At 39.6% G+C, this 16,191-nt stretch overlaps 1 protein-coding gene across 39 annotated transcripts in view; it reads left to right on the top strand.

The window, feature by feature from the left end:
• The window catches only part of LOC100462342 (cyclin-dependent kinase-like 3), a 144,775-nt gene that overhangs the window by 56,030 nt on the left and 72,554 nt on the right, over positions 1-16,191 (top strand). For 17 of the 39 annotated variants that reach the window (XR_008525742.2, XM_054556522.2, XM_054556523.2 and 14 more), the window contains 7 exons: positions 193-305; positions 2,605-2,744; positions 8,651-8,695; positions 9,725-9,813; positions 13,379-13,532; positions 13,640-13,968; positions 15,343-15,436. Coding sequence is in view for 37 of the 39 variants with exons in the window: in XM_054556522.2 (XP_054412497.2) it covers positions 193-305; positions 2,605-2,744; positions 8,651-8,695; positions 9,725-9,813; positions 13,379-13,532; positions 13,640-13,968; positions 15,343-15,436 (964 nt within the window). In the remaining 2 variants the exon portion in view is untranslated. Of the gene's footprint in view, positions 1-192; positions 306-2,604; positions 2,745-8,650; positions 8,696-9,724; positions 9,814-13,378; positions 13,533-13,639; positions 13,969-15,342; positions 15,437-16,191 lie in introns of those variants that run through there. The other 22 variants (XM_054556532.2, XM_054556529.2, XM_054556530.2 and 19 more) reach the window with 6 other exon arrangements.

Genomic DNA, 16,191 nt, shown 5'->3' with positions numbered 1-16,191 from the left:
TGAGCTGAGATTGCAGCACTGCACTCCAGCCTGGGTGACAGAGCAAGACTCAGTCTCGAAAAAAAACAAAACAAAACTTACAAATGATACTACTTGTTTCTTTAGACTTGGCCTTCTTTAAACATATTTTTAAGAATATATTTATAAATTTCTACATGAAAAAGTGATTTTTTTTTCCCTGATCTGTTTCAGACCTGTGGATATCTGGGCTTTGGGCTGTATGATCATTGAGATGGCCACTGGAAATCCCTATCTTCCTAGTAGTTCTGATTTGGATTTACTCCATAAAATTGTTTTGAAAGTGGGTAGGTATTACTGAAATAGCATGAGTTACATGTCTAAAATAAATATTGCCAGATCAATTCTGCTTGATTTTCAAATTTAGCTTTTCTGTGTAAGTACAGGGAAGCATATTGTTTTGGTAGATGGCAGCAGATGGGTTCCTTGGGCTGATAAAGAAGGCAGAAAATTCTCTGCTTTTGCAAATAATATTTTCTTTGCTAGGATGCAAATAGCTAAGCCATATGTTGATGGTTGATGCTAAGAAAAATAGTACAATAGGAATGTACTTTAATTTGTCTAAAGTTGTTTTTAAATTAGGCTTCTACAAATATCTGTACCTCTAATATAAGGACTTTAAATAGTAGAGTTGAGTCAGATGCTTTTTTAAAGCACTTGGAAATAGAAAAGTAATTATTTACTCAGAAACCACCCTTCTTTTTAAAGAAAACAATAATAGACAGCCAGATAGCTAAATAACTTATTCAAGAACATATTTGATGAAGGCTGGGCATGGTGGCTCACGCGTGTAATCCCTGCACTTTGGGAGGCCAAGGCAGGCAGAGCACCTGAGATCAGGAGTTGGAGACCAACCTGACCAACATAGTGAAACCCCATCTCTACTAAAAATACAAAAAAAATTAGCCAGGTGTGGTGGCGAGTGCCTGTAATCCCAGTTACTCAGGAGGCTGAGGCATGAGAATCACTTGAACCCAGGAGGCAGAGGTTGCAGTGAGCCAAGATCACGCCACTGCACTCCAGCCTGGGCAACAGAATGAGACTTTGTCTCAAAAAAAAAAAAAAAAAAAGAAGAATATGTTTGATGAGAGTTTAATTGTTTGATGATCTGCTTTGGCCACCAAAACATTATGATGGTTAGCCTTGAATGTGCTATTTCAAGCTTTATGGGTTTTTTAAATTTTAAATTTAAAATTTTTTTTTTTTTTTTTGAGAGGGAGTCTTGCTCTGTCGCCCAGGCTGGAGTGCAGGGGCACGATCTCAGCTCACTGCAAGCTCCGCCTCCCGGGTTCACGCCATTCTCCTGCCTCAGCCTCCCGAGTAGCTGGGACTACAGGTGCCTGCCACCACGCCTGGCTTTTTTTTGTATTTTTAGCAGAGACGGGGTTTCACTGTGTTAGCCAGGACGGTCTCGATTTCCTGACCTCATGATCCACCCGCCTGGGCCTCGCAAAGTGCTGGGAATACAGGCGTGAGCCACCATGCCCAGCTAAATTTTAATTTTTTTGAGACAGGGTCTCACTTTGTCACCTGGGCTGGAGTGCAGTGGTGCAATCATGGCTCACTGTAGCCTTGACTTCCTGGACTCAGGTGATTCTCCCACCTCAGCCTCCTGAGTATCTGGGACTACAGGCACGTGCCATCATGCCCGGCTAATTTTTGCATTTTTAGTGCAGCCGTGGTTTTGCCATGTTGCCTGCCTCGGCCTCCCAAAGTGCTGGGATTACAGGCGTGAGCCACCATGGCTGGCCAAGATTTGTTTTTTATTATTCCTGGATGAGGAGCTTGAGGAGCTCTTTGTGTGTTGGGGAAGATATGCATAAATTTGTAATTACAGGATTATGAGGAAGATACTATGAACAATTCTAAAAACAGTGAAATCTGGATAATTACTGATTTAAGAAATAGTTTAGAGCCTTAAGACACCTCACATTTTTGTGTCTTTTAAGAAGTTCTGGTTAAGAGATTAATATTAGAAGGAACCTTAGATGGTGGGGTTTAATCCTATCATTTCACAGATGAGAAAACCAAGCACAAGAAAGGAAGAGATTTACCCAAGGTCACAGAACTAGTTATAGCAAAACTGCTAGAACTTAGTTCCCTCCCCTCATATTTATAGTTCTTTCCATTCTGCTACTACTCTCTAGCCTTGTTTCTTTTTTTGCAATATTTTGATTTCTACATACCTTTAATATTTTAGCTGTTTTGAGTAAGGTTTCAATGTATTTTTCTGATGAACACTTAATAGTAAAATCATTTGGATACCCATATGGAAATGCATAAAAGTTGGAATGTGCATTTTCTGATAGCATTACATATTATGTCTTATAGTTTGGGAAAAGCAAATAAACCTGGTGGTTTTACATCTTCTGTTGCCTGTGGGCTATCAGCAGATAACTGACGAAACCTCAATTTTTATGACATATTCAGATAGTTTTTATTCAACTTCAGAAAATTAAAAGACATAATTCACATTCTTCCGTGTATCAGTTTTTAGTAATCTAATTAGATCACATAGCAATTTGATTATTTTGATTATAGACTAATTTCTCTGTTTTTTAAATATACATTTTTTTCTCTTTTCAGGCAATTTGTCACCTCACTTGCAGAATATCTTTTCCAAGAGCCCCATTTTTGCTGGGGTAGTTCTTCCTCAAGTTCAACACCCCAAAAATGCAAGAAAAAAATACCCAAAGCTTAATGGATTGTTGGCAGATATAGTTCATGTATGTTTTTTTTTTTTCTCCCCCGGAGACAGAATCTTGCTCTGTTGCCCAGGCTAGAGTGCAGTGGAGCAATCTCGGCTCACTGCAACCTCCGCCTCCCAGGTCAAGAGATTCTCCTGCCTCAGCCTCCCAAGTAGTTGGGATTACAGGCGCCTGCCACCATGCCCAGCTAATTTTTGTATTTTCAGTAGAGACGGGGTTTCACCATGTTGGCTATGGTTGGCCAGGCTGGTCTTGAACTCCTGAGCTTAGGTGATCCGCCCACCTCAGCCTCCCAAAGTGCTGGGATTACAGGCATGAGTCACCGTGCCCAGGCAGTTCATGTATGTTGAGAAATTGAGAATTTATATCTGAGAAATTTGCATAAATTATAATAGTTTTTAATTATCACTTTAATGAAATTCCAAAAGGATTCCTAAAGTAATGTAATCTGTAGAAAGTTATGTCTTTAGTACAGACAAATTAAAATTCATAGACCGTCAGAGCTGAATGCCCCTTAAGATAATTATGTTCATTATATTTAATTTATCTCTATTTTAATAATTAGGTATAAACCGGAGAAATGGGCCAGGCACAGTGGCTCATGTGTGTAATCCCAGCACTTTGGGAGGCCGAGGCGGGCGGATCACGAGGTCAGGAGATCAAGACCATCTAACATGGTGAAACCCCGTCTCTACTAAAAATACAAAAAGTTACCCGGGCATGGTGGCACGTGCCGGTAGTCCCAGCTACCCAGGAGGCTGAGGCAGGAGAATCGCTTGAACCTGGGAGGCCGAGGTTGCAGTGAGCCAAAATCAGGCCATTGTACTCCAGCGTGGGTGACAGAGAGAGACTCCGTCTCAAAAAAACAAAACAAGCAAACAAACAAAAAACTGGAGAAATTCTAAGGACTTTCTGTGTTTATCACTACCTTTTAACATTTAGTTTAGCCCAGTTAGGGACCTATTTTTTGTACTAAAATATCTACAGGACCTCAGCAGCTGTAGTTTTAATGTTTGAAGATACACCAAGGCCAAAATCCATCTTGACCTGGAGAAAATAAAAACATTATATAGCTCCTTTTTATTATTTTAAAATTTAAAATTTTATTTATTATTTATTGTTTTTGCTTTCATTTTTGTTTTTTTTTTTTGAGATGGAGTTTTGCTGTTGTTGCCCAGGCTGGAGTGCAGTGGTGTGATCTCAGCTCACCACAACCTCCGCCTCCCGGGTTCAAGCGATTTTCCTGCCTCAGCCTCCCGAGTAGCTGGGATTACATGCATGCGCTACCACGCTCGGCTAATTTTGTATTTTTAATAGAGATGAGGTTTCTTCATGTTGGCTAGGCTGGTCTCAAACTCCTGACCTCAGGTGATCCTCCCACCTTGGCCTCCCAAAGTGCTGGAATTACAGGCGTGACCCACTGCACCTGGCCTTTATTTGTTTTTGTTTTGTTTTGTTTTTTTAAACGGGGTCTCACTCTTTCACCCAGGTCAGAATGCAGTGGTGTCACCTCGGCTCACTGCAGTTCCGACTTCCCGAGCTCAATTGATCCCCCCAACTCAGCCTCCCGAGTAGCCTGGACTACATGTACATGCCAATACGCCCAGATAATTTTTGTATTTTTTGTAGAGATGGAGTTTCTCCATGTTGCTCAGGCTGGTCTCAAACTCCTGGGCACAAACTATTGACTTGCCTCAGCCTCCCAAAGTGTTGGGATTACACACATGTGCCACAGTTCCAGTTCCCGTTTAAAAAAATTAGTTAATTATTTTTTATAGTCTCATTCTGTTGCCCAGGCTGGAGTGCAATGGTGTGATCGTTGCTCACTGCAATGTCGAACTCCTATCCTCTAGTGATCCTTCCTCCTTGGCCTCTGAAAGTATTGGGATCACAGGCATAAGCAACTGTGCCTCATCAAAATTTAAATTTTATTTAAAATGGCTGGGTGCAGTGGCTCGTGCCTATAATCCCAGCACTTTGGGAGGCTAAGCCGGGTGGATCACCTGAGGTCAGGAGTTCAAGACGAGCCAGACCAACATGATAAAACCCTGTCTCTACTAAAAATACAAAAATTAGCCGGGCGTGGTGGCATGCACCTGTAGTCCCAGCTACTTGGGAGGATGAGACAGGAGAATCGCTTGAACCCGGGAGGCAGAGGTTGCAGTGAGCTGAGATCGCACCACTGCACTCCAGCCTGGGTGACAGAGCAAAACTCCATCTCAAAAATAAATAAAAATAAAAGCATAAATTTTATTTAAACTAGGTAATACATATACCAACATATTTAGTACAAAATTTATTTATTTATTTTTATTTTGAAAGTAATGGCAAGAACCACAATTACTTTTGCACCAACCTAATATAAGAAATACATTATAATTATAGAAAAAATATAAAATACACAGTAAACAAAAAGGAGAGGTTCAGATTTTCCCAATTCACATGATCCAGAAAAAAATTACTATTATCAATTTGGTTTACAAACTTCTAAAGTTTTCCCAACCAAATAGATGCATAGAAATTTATGCTTTTAAAAAGGTGTCTTACTTTACACAGTGCTATGTAACCTGTTTATTTTTACTTACCAGTACATTTAAAGATACTATAATGTTAATAAATATGGAACTACATGATAGTTTTCAGTGATTGCGTAGTATTTCACTGTATGACTATAAAATTAGTTTATTTAAGTGATTTTGCATTTTTGGACATTTGAATTATTTTCAATTTTCCCCCCACTATTGGTAAAGATGTGACAATGAAATTTTTTTTTTTTTTTTTTTTTGAGTTGGAGTCTCGCTCTGTCACCCAGGCTGCAGTGCAGTGGCACGATCTTGGCTCACTGCAACCTCCGCCTCCAGGGTTCAAGCAATTCTCTGCCTCAGCCTCCCAAGTAGCTCAGATTACAGGTGCACGCCACCATGCCGGGCTAATTTTTGTATTTTTAGTAGAGACAGGGTTTCACTCTCTTGGCCAGGCTGGTCTTGAGCTCCTGACCTTGTGATCCACCTGCCTCGGCCTCCCAAAGCGCTGGGATTACATGCGTGAGCCACCGCATCCAGCCGAAAAGTTTTTGGTATTTGTCTATATGCATTTGTTTTATTTTTTTTTTTAGGAGAAATTACTAGAAGGGGTCCGGGGGCAGGGGCTCATACCTATAATCTTAGCACTTTGGAAGGCTGAGGTGGGAGGATCACTTGAGCCCAGAATTCAAGACCCACTTGGGAAATATAGGGAGACCCTGTCTTTACAAAAAATAAGAAACTAGGAAGGCACAGTGGCATGCACCTATAGTCCCTGCTACTTTGGAGGCTGAGGTGGCAGGATCACTTGAACCTGGGAGGTAGAGGCTGCAGTGAGTTGTGATTGTGCCACTGCACTCCAGCCTGGGCAACAGAGTGAGACCCTGTCTTAAAAAATATATATATTAGAAGTGGATTTAGTAAGCCAAAGGATTTATACTTTTTAGAATTTTTGATATTTTGCTGTTTTTTTCACAGAAATGCTTTTCTTATTTATATCCTCACTCTCACTCTAGCATTGGATATTATTATTGTTATTTGAGATGAGGTCTTGCTATGTTGCCCAGGCTAGTCTTGAACTCCTGAGCTCAACCAATCCTCCCGCCTCAGCCTCCTGAGTAGCTGGGAGGTATCTTTTTTAAAATTGTTATCTATATCATTACAGGAGAGAGAAACATTATGCTAATATTCATTATCTATTTGTATTTCTTTTTTTAAAGAATCCTTAGGCCAGGCGTGGTGGCTTATGCATGTAATCCCAGCACTTTGGGAGGCCAAGGCATGAGGATGGATTGAGGCCAGGTGTTCCAGACCCAGCTTTGGCAACATAGTGAGACCCTGTCTCTAAACAAAAGCATAGGGTGTCGTGATACCCACTTGTAGTCCTAGCTATTTGGGAGGCTGAGGCAGGAGGATCCTTTGAACCCAGGAGTTTGAGACTGCAGTGATTTATGCTTGCACCACCGCACTCTACCCTGGGGGACAGAGCAAGATCCTGTATAAAAAAAAGGAAAAAAATCCTTAACCTATTTGTCAATTAAAATATTTATCTTACTGATTTGTGAAAAAAAGCACATTAATCTTTTGTCGTAAGTTTTGCAATATGTTTGCAAAACTTGCAATATGCTTTTTTTTTTTTAACAACTGTATCATCCGATGATTTGGAATGCTATATTTATCATAGACAAAATGCTTATACATGTGTGGGTTTGTTTCTGTTCCATTGATTTTTCTCTTTATTCTAGAAGTAGTACAACTTTGATTTACTATTGTAACTTTAAAATACACTTTGATATCTGATGTAGGGCACATATTTTTCCTAGATATAAATTTTCTAAACAATGTTATTGGGGTATAATTTATGGGCAGTAAACTACACATACTTAAAATGTACAATTTGAAGAGTTTTGATACATGTATACACACATGAAACCACCACCACAATCAGGATACCTAACACACACACACACACACACGAACACACACACACACGATACCTAACATTTCCATCACTCTCCAAAATTTCATTGTGTCCTTTTACAATTCATCTTTTCTTCCATTTCTGTCCCCAGATAACCACTGATTTTCTTTCTATTCCCATAGATTAGTTTGAATTTTTTAGAATCTTATATAAATAGAATCATACAGTAGGCACTCTTTCATGTCTGGCTTCTTCCACTCAGCATAATGGTTTAGAGATTCATTCATGTTTTTGTATGTATCAGCAATTTGTTCCTTTTTTGCAGAGTAGTAGTTCATTATATGACTATACCACATTTTAAAAAATCCTTTCCCTGTTGATGGACATTTGGGTTATTTCCCATTTTTTGCTATTACAAATAAAGTTGCCATGAGAAGATTCATATTCGTATTTGTGTGGAACACACAGTGTATTTTCATTCCTCCTGCAGAAATATCTAAGAACAGAAAGGCTGGGTCATGGGTAGGCATATGTTTAATTTTTAAAGAAATTGCCAATCTGTTTCCCAAAGTATCATGTTTTACATTTTCCAAAGTAGGGCATATATTTAAATTTACTGAATTATATTCACAGAAGGACTGCCTCTAATTTTCTGCCTCTATGATTTGGTCAGACCTTTTAGCATTTTTCTTATTAAGTTTTAGTGATAGATTACCATTATATTCTAAAATGAGCACATATTTTTAACTAGTTGCAGTTTTTGTTTGTTTGTTTGTTTTGTTTTGTTTTTGAGACGGAGCTTTGCTCTTGTTGCCCAGGCTGGAGTGCAATGGCGCGATCTTGGCTCACCACAACCTCCTGCCTCCCGGGTTCAAGCGATTCTCCCGCCCTAGCCTCCCGAGTAGCTGGGATTACAGGCATGTGCCACCACGCCCGGCTAATTTTGTATTTTTTTTTTTAGTGGGGACGGGGTTTCTCCATGTTGGTCAGGCTGGTCTCTAACTCCCAACCTCAGGTGATCCACCCACTGTGGCCTCCCAAAGTGCTGGGATTACGGGCATGAGCCACCACCCCTGGCCAACTAGTTGCAGTCTTAAAGATCTAGGTATTGCCACATCATTAAGTAGGTAATAGTCTTAAATAATTTCTCTTTGTGAATCAATGTTTTTTATTTTGGTAAAAAAAAACCCCACATAACATGGAATCTACCTTCTTACAAAATTATTAAGTGTACAGTATGGCATTTTTAACTATATGCACATTACAGTACAGCAGATCTCTAGATTTTTTTCTGTGAATCAGTTTAAATATGCATTTTGAAATAAACAGAAACATAATATTATATACAATTATCTTGGATTTGCTGGATTTTAATTGTGGTTCCTCTACTTATGAGATCTTAGACAAATTACTTGATCTCTCTGGGCCTCAGTCTCCTCATCTGTATAATGAGGATAATAATAATAATACTTACTTTGTAGGACTGTTGTTGGGATGGAAGGAAGAAAAAGCTGGAGCATTGTCTGGTATGTAATAAGCATCAGTAAAAGTTACTAGTCAGGCTTGGTGGCATGTGTCTGTAGTCTGAGCTACTCAAGAGGCTAAGGAAGGAGGATATCTTGAGCCAAGGAGTTCAAGGCTCCAGTGAGCTATAATTGCACCACTGCACTCCAGCCTGGGCGACAGAGTAAGAACCTTTCTCTAAAAAATTTTAAAAGGCCAAGCACAGTGACTGTCTTCCATAATTCCAGCACTTTGGGAGACTGAGGCAGGAGAATCACTTGAACTCAAGAGTTCATCAGCCTTACAACATAACAAGACTCCCATCTCTACAAAAAAGTTAACTATTATTGTTTTACCTCCTTTCACAGGAGGAATGAAAATTGTAAAGCAGATGCTTTTTATTCAAAACCTGTCTTCAATATTTTGATTAAAGAAATGTGTTCCATTTATAATTATTGTTATTTAACTACATATAGATTTATTATGTACAACTTAACATTCAAAACTACCTTCCATATTTTGTTTGTTTGTTTCTATACCAAGAAAGGGAAACAGAAAAGAGCTGATTTAATAATGGGTTATTGAAAGATTTAGGGACTTGAATATTTGCAAAATGGTATTATGATATAGAAAGAGTGCTGGATTAGGAGTCAGACAACATGGGTTAAAACTCATGTTTGGTAAACTACTAATCATGCTTCTAGATCTGTAAAATGCAAATGATTATCCATGAACTTTCCACCTCTCAGGGCAGAAAAGAGGATCAAAATGAGCTAATTAATTTTTGCTAATTTCAGCAGAAACAGACTGACCTCTGTTTTGGCTAGAATCATGGGACATTTAACCTATATTAATGTTTTGCAAGTGCAAATTCCTTAGGGAAATAAACAGTCAGAACTTACTACCAGAAATTCCTGAGGTCTAATTCCATCTTTTCAAGAATGCTTTTTGATCTGGATAATTACTTCTTAATTTGTCAAATAAATTTAATTTTTACCATATGGAGCCCTGTTGAGAGCTCACTTATCATTAAAATCTTTTTCCTTTCCTAGGCTTGTTTACAAATTGATCCTGCTGACAGGATATCATCTAGTGATCTTTTGCATCATGAGTATTTTACTAGAGATGGATTTATTGAAAAGTAAGCATTTTGAGTGAATGTGGGTTTTTTAAAAGCATTTTGTATTGGGAAATTTTACTAGCAGGAAAATTGCTGTATACGTTACTTTTATATAACAAATATTCAGTTTAACAAAAATTTATTGAGTTATTGTATCAGGTATTGACTAGGAAGATAGTAGACTTAACAAGTGTCATGAATGAAAAGCCTAATAATAGGACGGGCACAGTGGCTCACACCTGTAATTCCAGCACTTTGGGAAGCTGAGGCAGGCAGATCGCTTGAGCCCTGGAGTTCACGACCGGCCTGGGCAACATAGGGAGACCCGTCTCTACAAAAAATACAAAAATTAGCAAGGTGTGGTGGCACATGCTTGTAGTCCTAGCTGCTCGGGAGGCTCAGGTGGGAGGATGGCTTAAGCCCCAGAGGTGGAGGTTGCAGTGAGCTGAGATTGCACCACTGCACTCCAGCCTGGGTGACAGGTTGAAACCCTATCTCAAAAAAAGAAAAAGAAAGTCTAATAATAAAAAATAATTGCAGCTAACATTCATTACACAGTTACCATGTCCTAGGCAGTGTGCTCTGCTCTTTACATACTACAGTTTCAGTGTCATCATAGACCAGAGATAACATTAAATAAGCAGTCAATACTTCTTAGCTTTATTCCTGTTTGGACCTCTGACTCAGAGAATAGTCTGGTTTTTCCTCTTCTGATGAAATTCATTTATCATAATTAGCATGCACTTCCCGAATGATTTTTTTTCTACTTATTCTCTGTTGTAGTGCCTGTTGTCTTTTTTTTTTTTTTTTTTTTTTTGAGATGAAGTCTCACTCTGTTGCCCAGGCTGGAGTGCAGTGGCACAATCTCGGCTCACTATAAACCTCCATCTCCCAGGTTCAAGCAATTCTCCTGCCTCAGCCTCCAGAGTAGCTAGGATTAGAGGCACATGCCACCACGCCTGGCTAATTTTTGTATTTTTAGTAGAGATGGGGATTTTGCCATTTTGGCCAAGCTGGTCTCAAACTCCTGACCTCAGGGGATCCACCCGCCTTTTCCTCCCAAAGTGTTGGGATTACAGGCATGAGCCACTGCGCCCGGCTGCAGTGCCTGTTGTTGTATCCTACCCATGAAATTGGAAGTTCCCTGAAGACAGGTGCCATGCTTCTTACGGCTCTTCTGTGCCCCACATTGCCTATGACATGCCCAGCATATAATCTGTATTACAATTTAGATTCATGAATCAGCCATATTTCTAAAAAAACACCATTTTCTATTTGGGCTTTGAAAGAAACAGGAAAAGTTTCTCATTAACTGTAAAACCATTCAGCTTGTCTTTGGACATGACATTAGAAAGATGAACATCCATTAAAAATATGATGGAGCTAAGGTCAGATATGGAAAAGTCCAGGAACTGCTATTGGAGATAGACTAAATAGAAAAAAACAAAGAGAATCCTTGAGGGTGACTAGAACTTTGAGCATTTCAGGAATTTTACTCTAAAACAAAAAATAAGAGGATATATTTAAAGTGCCAGTGGCAAGGTGCTGTGGCTCATGTCTATAATCCCAGCATTTTGGGAGGCCAAGGTGGGCAGATCAACTGAGGTCAGGAGTTCAAGACCAGCCTGGTCAACATGGTGAAACCCCATCTCTACTAAAACTGCAAAAACTTAGCTGGGCGTGGGCATGTGCCTGTAGTCCCAGCTACTCAGGAGGCTGGGACAGGAGAGTCATTTGAACCTGGGAGGCTGAGGCTGCAGTGAGCCGAGATCACGCCACTGCACTCCAGTCTGGGTGACAGAGCGAGACTCCATCTCAAAAAATAAAAGAATAGGCCGGGCGTGGTGGCTCACACCTGTAATCCCAGCACTTTTGGGAGGCCGAGGCAGGCAGATCACGAGGTCAGGAGATCAAGACCATCCTGACTAACGCGGTGAAACCCCGTCTCTACTAAAAACACAAAAACAAAATTATTCGGGTGTGGTGGCGGGCCCCTGTAATGCCAGCTACTCAGGAGGCTGAGGCAGGAGAATAGTGTGAACACAGGAGGCAGAGCTTGCAGCGAGCGGAGATCGCGCCACTGCACTCCAGCCTGGGCGACAGAGCGAGACTCCGTCTCAAAAAATAATAATAATAAATAAAATAATAAAAAATAGAATGAAGTGCCATTGATAAAAAGTGGCAGTTATTGGCTGGGCGTGGTAGCTGATGCCTGTAATCCCAGCACTTTGGAAGGCCAAAGCAGGCGGATTGCTTGAACGTAGGAGTTTAAGACCAGCCTGGGCAACACGGCAAAACCCTGTCTCTACAAAAAATACAAAAATTATCTGGATGTATTGGTGTATACCTGTAGTCCCAGCTACTAGGGAGGCTGAGGTAGGGGATTTCTTGAGCCCAGGAGGTCAGGGTTGCAGTGAGCGGTGAGTGTGTCACTGCACTGCAGCCTGGGCAACAGAGAGAGACCCTGTCTCAAAAGAAAAGATGCCAGTTATTGAATTAAGAAGTTGCTTCATATCACTTCTACACAGACTAAGTTTATTTTTCTTGGACATTTAGATATTAGGCTTTTATTATTGTGGGGTGAAAGTACCTTGAGTTCAATTTATAGAATCCTCGGAAGAGTGGGCTGGACTAGGGAAGAATTCATTCATGGGCTGATGTTTTAAAACCTTCCCAAATTGATAGCTGTAGCTGCTTCAAGGAGGGGACTTGTGCAGTTCAGGGAAGGGGTGGGAAGGAAACTTTTCAGTATGGACTTTTGAACTTTGAACCACATGAATGGACTTTCTAATCTAAAAGAAAGAAATCAAACTAAAACCAAAATAATCTCTCTCCAATATGAATGTATTCTGTTACATTTCTCTAGAGTAAGATTTTAGAAGCTAGTTAGTTCATTTTTAAAGTTCTATCACTTTAAAGAACCACAGCTGGGTGCGGTGGCTCACACTTGTAATCCCAGCAACTTTGGGAGGCCGAGGCAGGTGGATCACCTGAGGTTGGGAGTTGGAGACCAGCCTGACCAACATGGAGAAACCCCGTCTCTACTAAAAATACAAAATTAGCTGGGTGTGGTGGCACATGCCTGTAATCCCAGCTACTCGGGAGGCTGAGGCAGGAGAATCGCTTGAACCCAGGAGGTGGAGATTGTGGCGAGACGAGGTTGTGCCATTGCACTCACGCCTGGGCAACAAGAGCAAAACTCCGTCTCAAAAAAAAAGAAGAACCACAGAAAAGGTCAAAGTGGTCTGAGTCTTCCTTAAAAATAACAGTATCTTTATCAAAATTAAAAGCAATATTTTTCTGAGTAAAGTTTGCATCGCAAAAGGAATCTAATTAGTATAAATCTATTTTGTAAAAGTTTTATATAGTAGGTTCCCGTAGCATAATTTTCGAAAGATGTATCTTTAGAAGAAAGCAATTTTTATTAGGTAAATGTTGGACCATCTCTTGGCATGCATTATAATTAGACAGCATTATTTATGCTGTAGCTGAAATATAAATTAATTGATGAAATGGTTTATTCAAGATAAAATACTCCATCTGCATATATAAAAAGATTACTTGTTGATATTGCTTGTTTTATCAGATTCATGCCAGAACTGAAAGCTAAATTACTGCAGGAAGCAAAAGTCAATTCATTACTAAAGCCAAAAGAGAATTCTAAAGAAAATGAACTCAGGAAAGATGAAAGAAACACAGTTTATACCAATACACTGCTAAGTAGTTCAGTTTTGGGAAAGGTAAGAACTTTGGTTTTTGTTTCAGCCAGTATAATTATATTATAGTTAGACTCTAATGACAAAAATAACTGTTATGATGACTCAGATTTTGGATGTATCTATTCCAGGAAATAGAAAAAGAGAAAAAGCCCAAGGAGATCAAAGTCAGAGTTATTAAAGTCAAAGGAGGAAGAGGAGATATCTCCGAACCAAAAAAGAAAGAATATGAAGGTGGACTTGGTCAACAGGATGCAAATGAAAATGTTCATCCTATGTCTCCAGATACAAAACTTGTAACCATTGAACCACCAAACCCTATCAATCCCAGCACTAACTGTAATGGCTTGAAAGAAAATCCACATTGCGGAGGTTCTATGACAATGCCACCCATCAATCTAACTAACAGTAATTTGATGGCTGCAAATCTCAATTCAAATCTCTTTCACCCTGGTGTGAGGTGAGCTGTAACAGAGAAGAAACCTAAATAATACAATATTCCTGTATAATGGTATTTCAAAGAATCATGTTCATAGTGTCTGTATGTAAACTGAACTTGAAGAAAACATATTGAAATTAAAGCTGTATAATGGGCCATTTACTGAGTGTTTCTTATGGATGCTGTAGAAGAAATTAACTTTTCTTGGCCATATAGATGTTTAAATTTTCACTAATGTCTTCTGGAAAAACCTTATTAAAAAAAAAGACCCTTTGAAAAATGTTTTTATTTTTGAAGAGAAAAAAAGTTGATATGTCCTAAGTTCTGGTATCAGTGTGCCTTGGCATAACAAAATATTTATTTGTATATCATAGCAAATTCTCTAAGTGGAGAAAGGGTAGTAAAAAAATAATCTTTCATAATCAAATAGCCTTTCAAGGTGAAATATTTTGGGAGAAAAATAGCATATTAGGCCAGTTTTAGATTTAACCTCTGATACAGATTGAGAGACTGGTCCATGAGTCTGGTTAATCAAGGGCAGTGTGATGGATGGTGAGGGTCTGTCCAACAAGGCAGTAAGGCCACTTCAAAATTTAGGGAGGCTGCTGTCATTCTAGGGGAGGAGACTGGGTTCATTAGCCCAAGAGGATTCTAGCAGACTGGTTTGGGCTACAGGTTGTGAAACCCAGTGGTCTGCAGAGGTGAACAAGTGGACATATCCATGTCAGTCCAAAGGTACAGCAGGCTACAGACTGCAAGAGCCCAGTTGTTCTTGAGGTGATCCCAAAACCATGGTACCAGTAACAATGGTTGTAAGCCAGTCAGTCTTGGACAGTAAGTTCATAAATTGAGAAAGCTGGTAGTTAAGAAGTCCAAATTCAGAACAGATAGAAGGGAGCAAGTAGGCCAGCAGGAGTAACCCCACGACATGCCTGTCACCACTGATGTAAACATGCACTAATTGTTCTCTGCCCTGTTACCACCTCTCTCCTAAGGGCAATTGGTAGATAAGGACTCACTTGCATTTTGGTACTCGGTGTTCAAACAGTAGACTTCCATGCCATAATTTATTCATTCTTGAAGCTAAAACAAAGGCATTTTGGCCGAGCACGGTGGCTCGTGCCTGTAATCCCAGCAATTTGGGAAGCCAAGGCGAGTATATCACTTTAGCTCAGGAGTTTGAGACCAGCCTGACCAACGTGGCAAAACCCTGTCTCTACAAAAAATACAAAAATTAGTTGGGCATGTTGGAGCGCAAGAGTAATCCCAGCTACTTGGGAGGCTGAGGCAAGAGAATCACTTGAACCCAGGAGACAGAGGTTGCAGTGAGCCAAGATCATGAAAAAAGCATTTCTGGGGAGTTCTAATAACTTCTCATTCATTTTTAAATAATAGGTTAACTGAAAGAGCAAAAAAGAGACGCACTTCTTCACAATCTATTGGACAAGTTATGCCTAATAGCAGGCAAGAGGATCCAGGTCCTATTCAAGTAAGGCAAGAAGCTACACATTAAAATATGGCCTCTTTTAACATTAGGTTTTTTTCCTTTTCTCTATCTTTGGGGCTCTAATACTTTTTTGTTTGTTTGTTTTGTTTTTTTGAGACAGGATCTCTCTCTGTTGCCCAGACTGGAGTGTAGTAGTACGATCTCAGCTCACTGCAGCCTCGACCTCCTGGGCTCAAGCAATCCTCCCACCTCAGCCTCCCAAGTAGCTGAGACTTTAGGCACGTGCCACCATGCCCAGCTAATTTTGTTCATTTTTTTGTAGCAACAAAGTCTCACTATGTTGCCCAGGCTGGTCTCAAACTCCTGAGCTCAAGGGATCCTCCCGCCTCAGCTTCCCAAAGTGCTAGGATTACAGGTGTGAGCCAACGCACCCAGCCTCTTAACACTTTTAAAAATGTGCTTTAAGTTTCTTTTTTTCTTCCTGAGATGAAAATAGGCCATTATTTTCTAAGTGCTTTCACAATTAATTAAGTTCATATATCTTAATTTATCACAATTAATTAAGTTCATATATCTTAATTTATGTATTTAATATGTGACTTAGGCAGAGTAAGTTAAGATTTCCACCTTTGAAAGTCACAAGAAGTTTTGTTTTTTTTTCACTTCCAAAAAATGTTTTTAATATCTTTATGGATTAAAAACAGTTGCCAAATAAACACAACTTATTTTCACTAGAAAAAATAATCAATGTAGTTCATCCCCCTCCCAACTTTTGTTTTGTTTTGTTTTTGGCTTAT

The sequence above is a fragment of the Pongo abelii genome, chromosome 4 (genome assembly GCF_028885655.2).
Source record: "Pongo abelii isolate AG06213 chromosome 4, NHGRI_mPonAbe1-v2.0_pri, whole genome shotgun sequence".
Classification (NCBI taxonomy): Eukaryota; Metazoa; Chordata; class Mammalia; order Primates; family Hominidae; genus Pongo; species Pongo abelii.
Note: the sequence above shows the minus strand (reverse complement) of the source record. Positions and strands in the feature narration are given on the sequence as shown.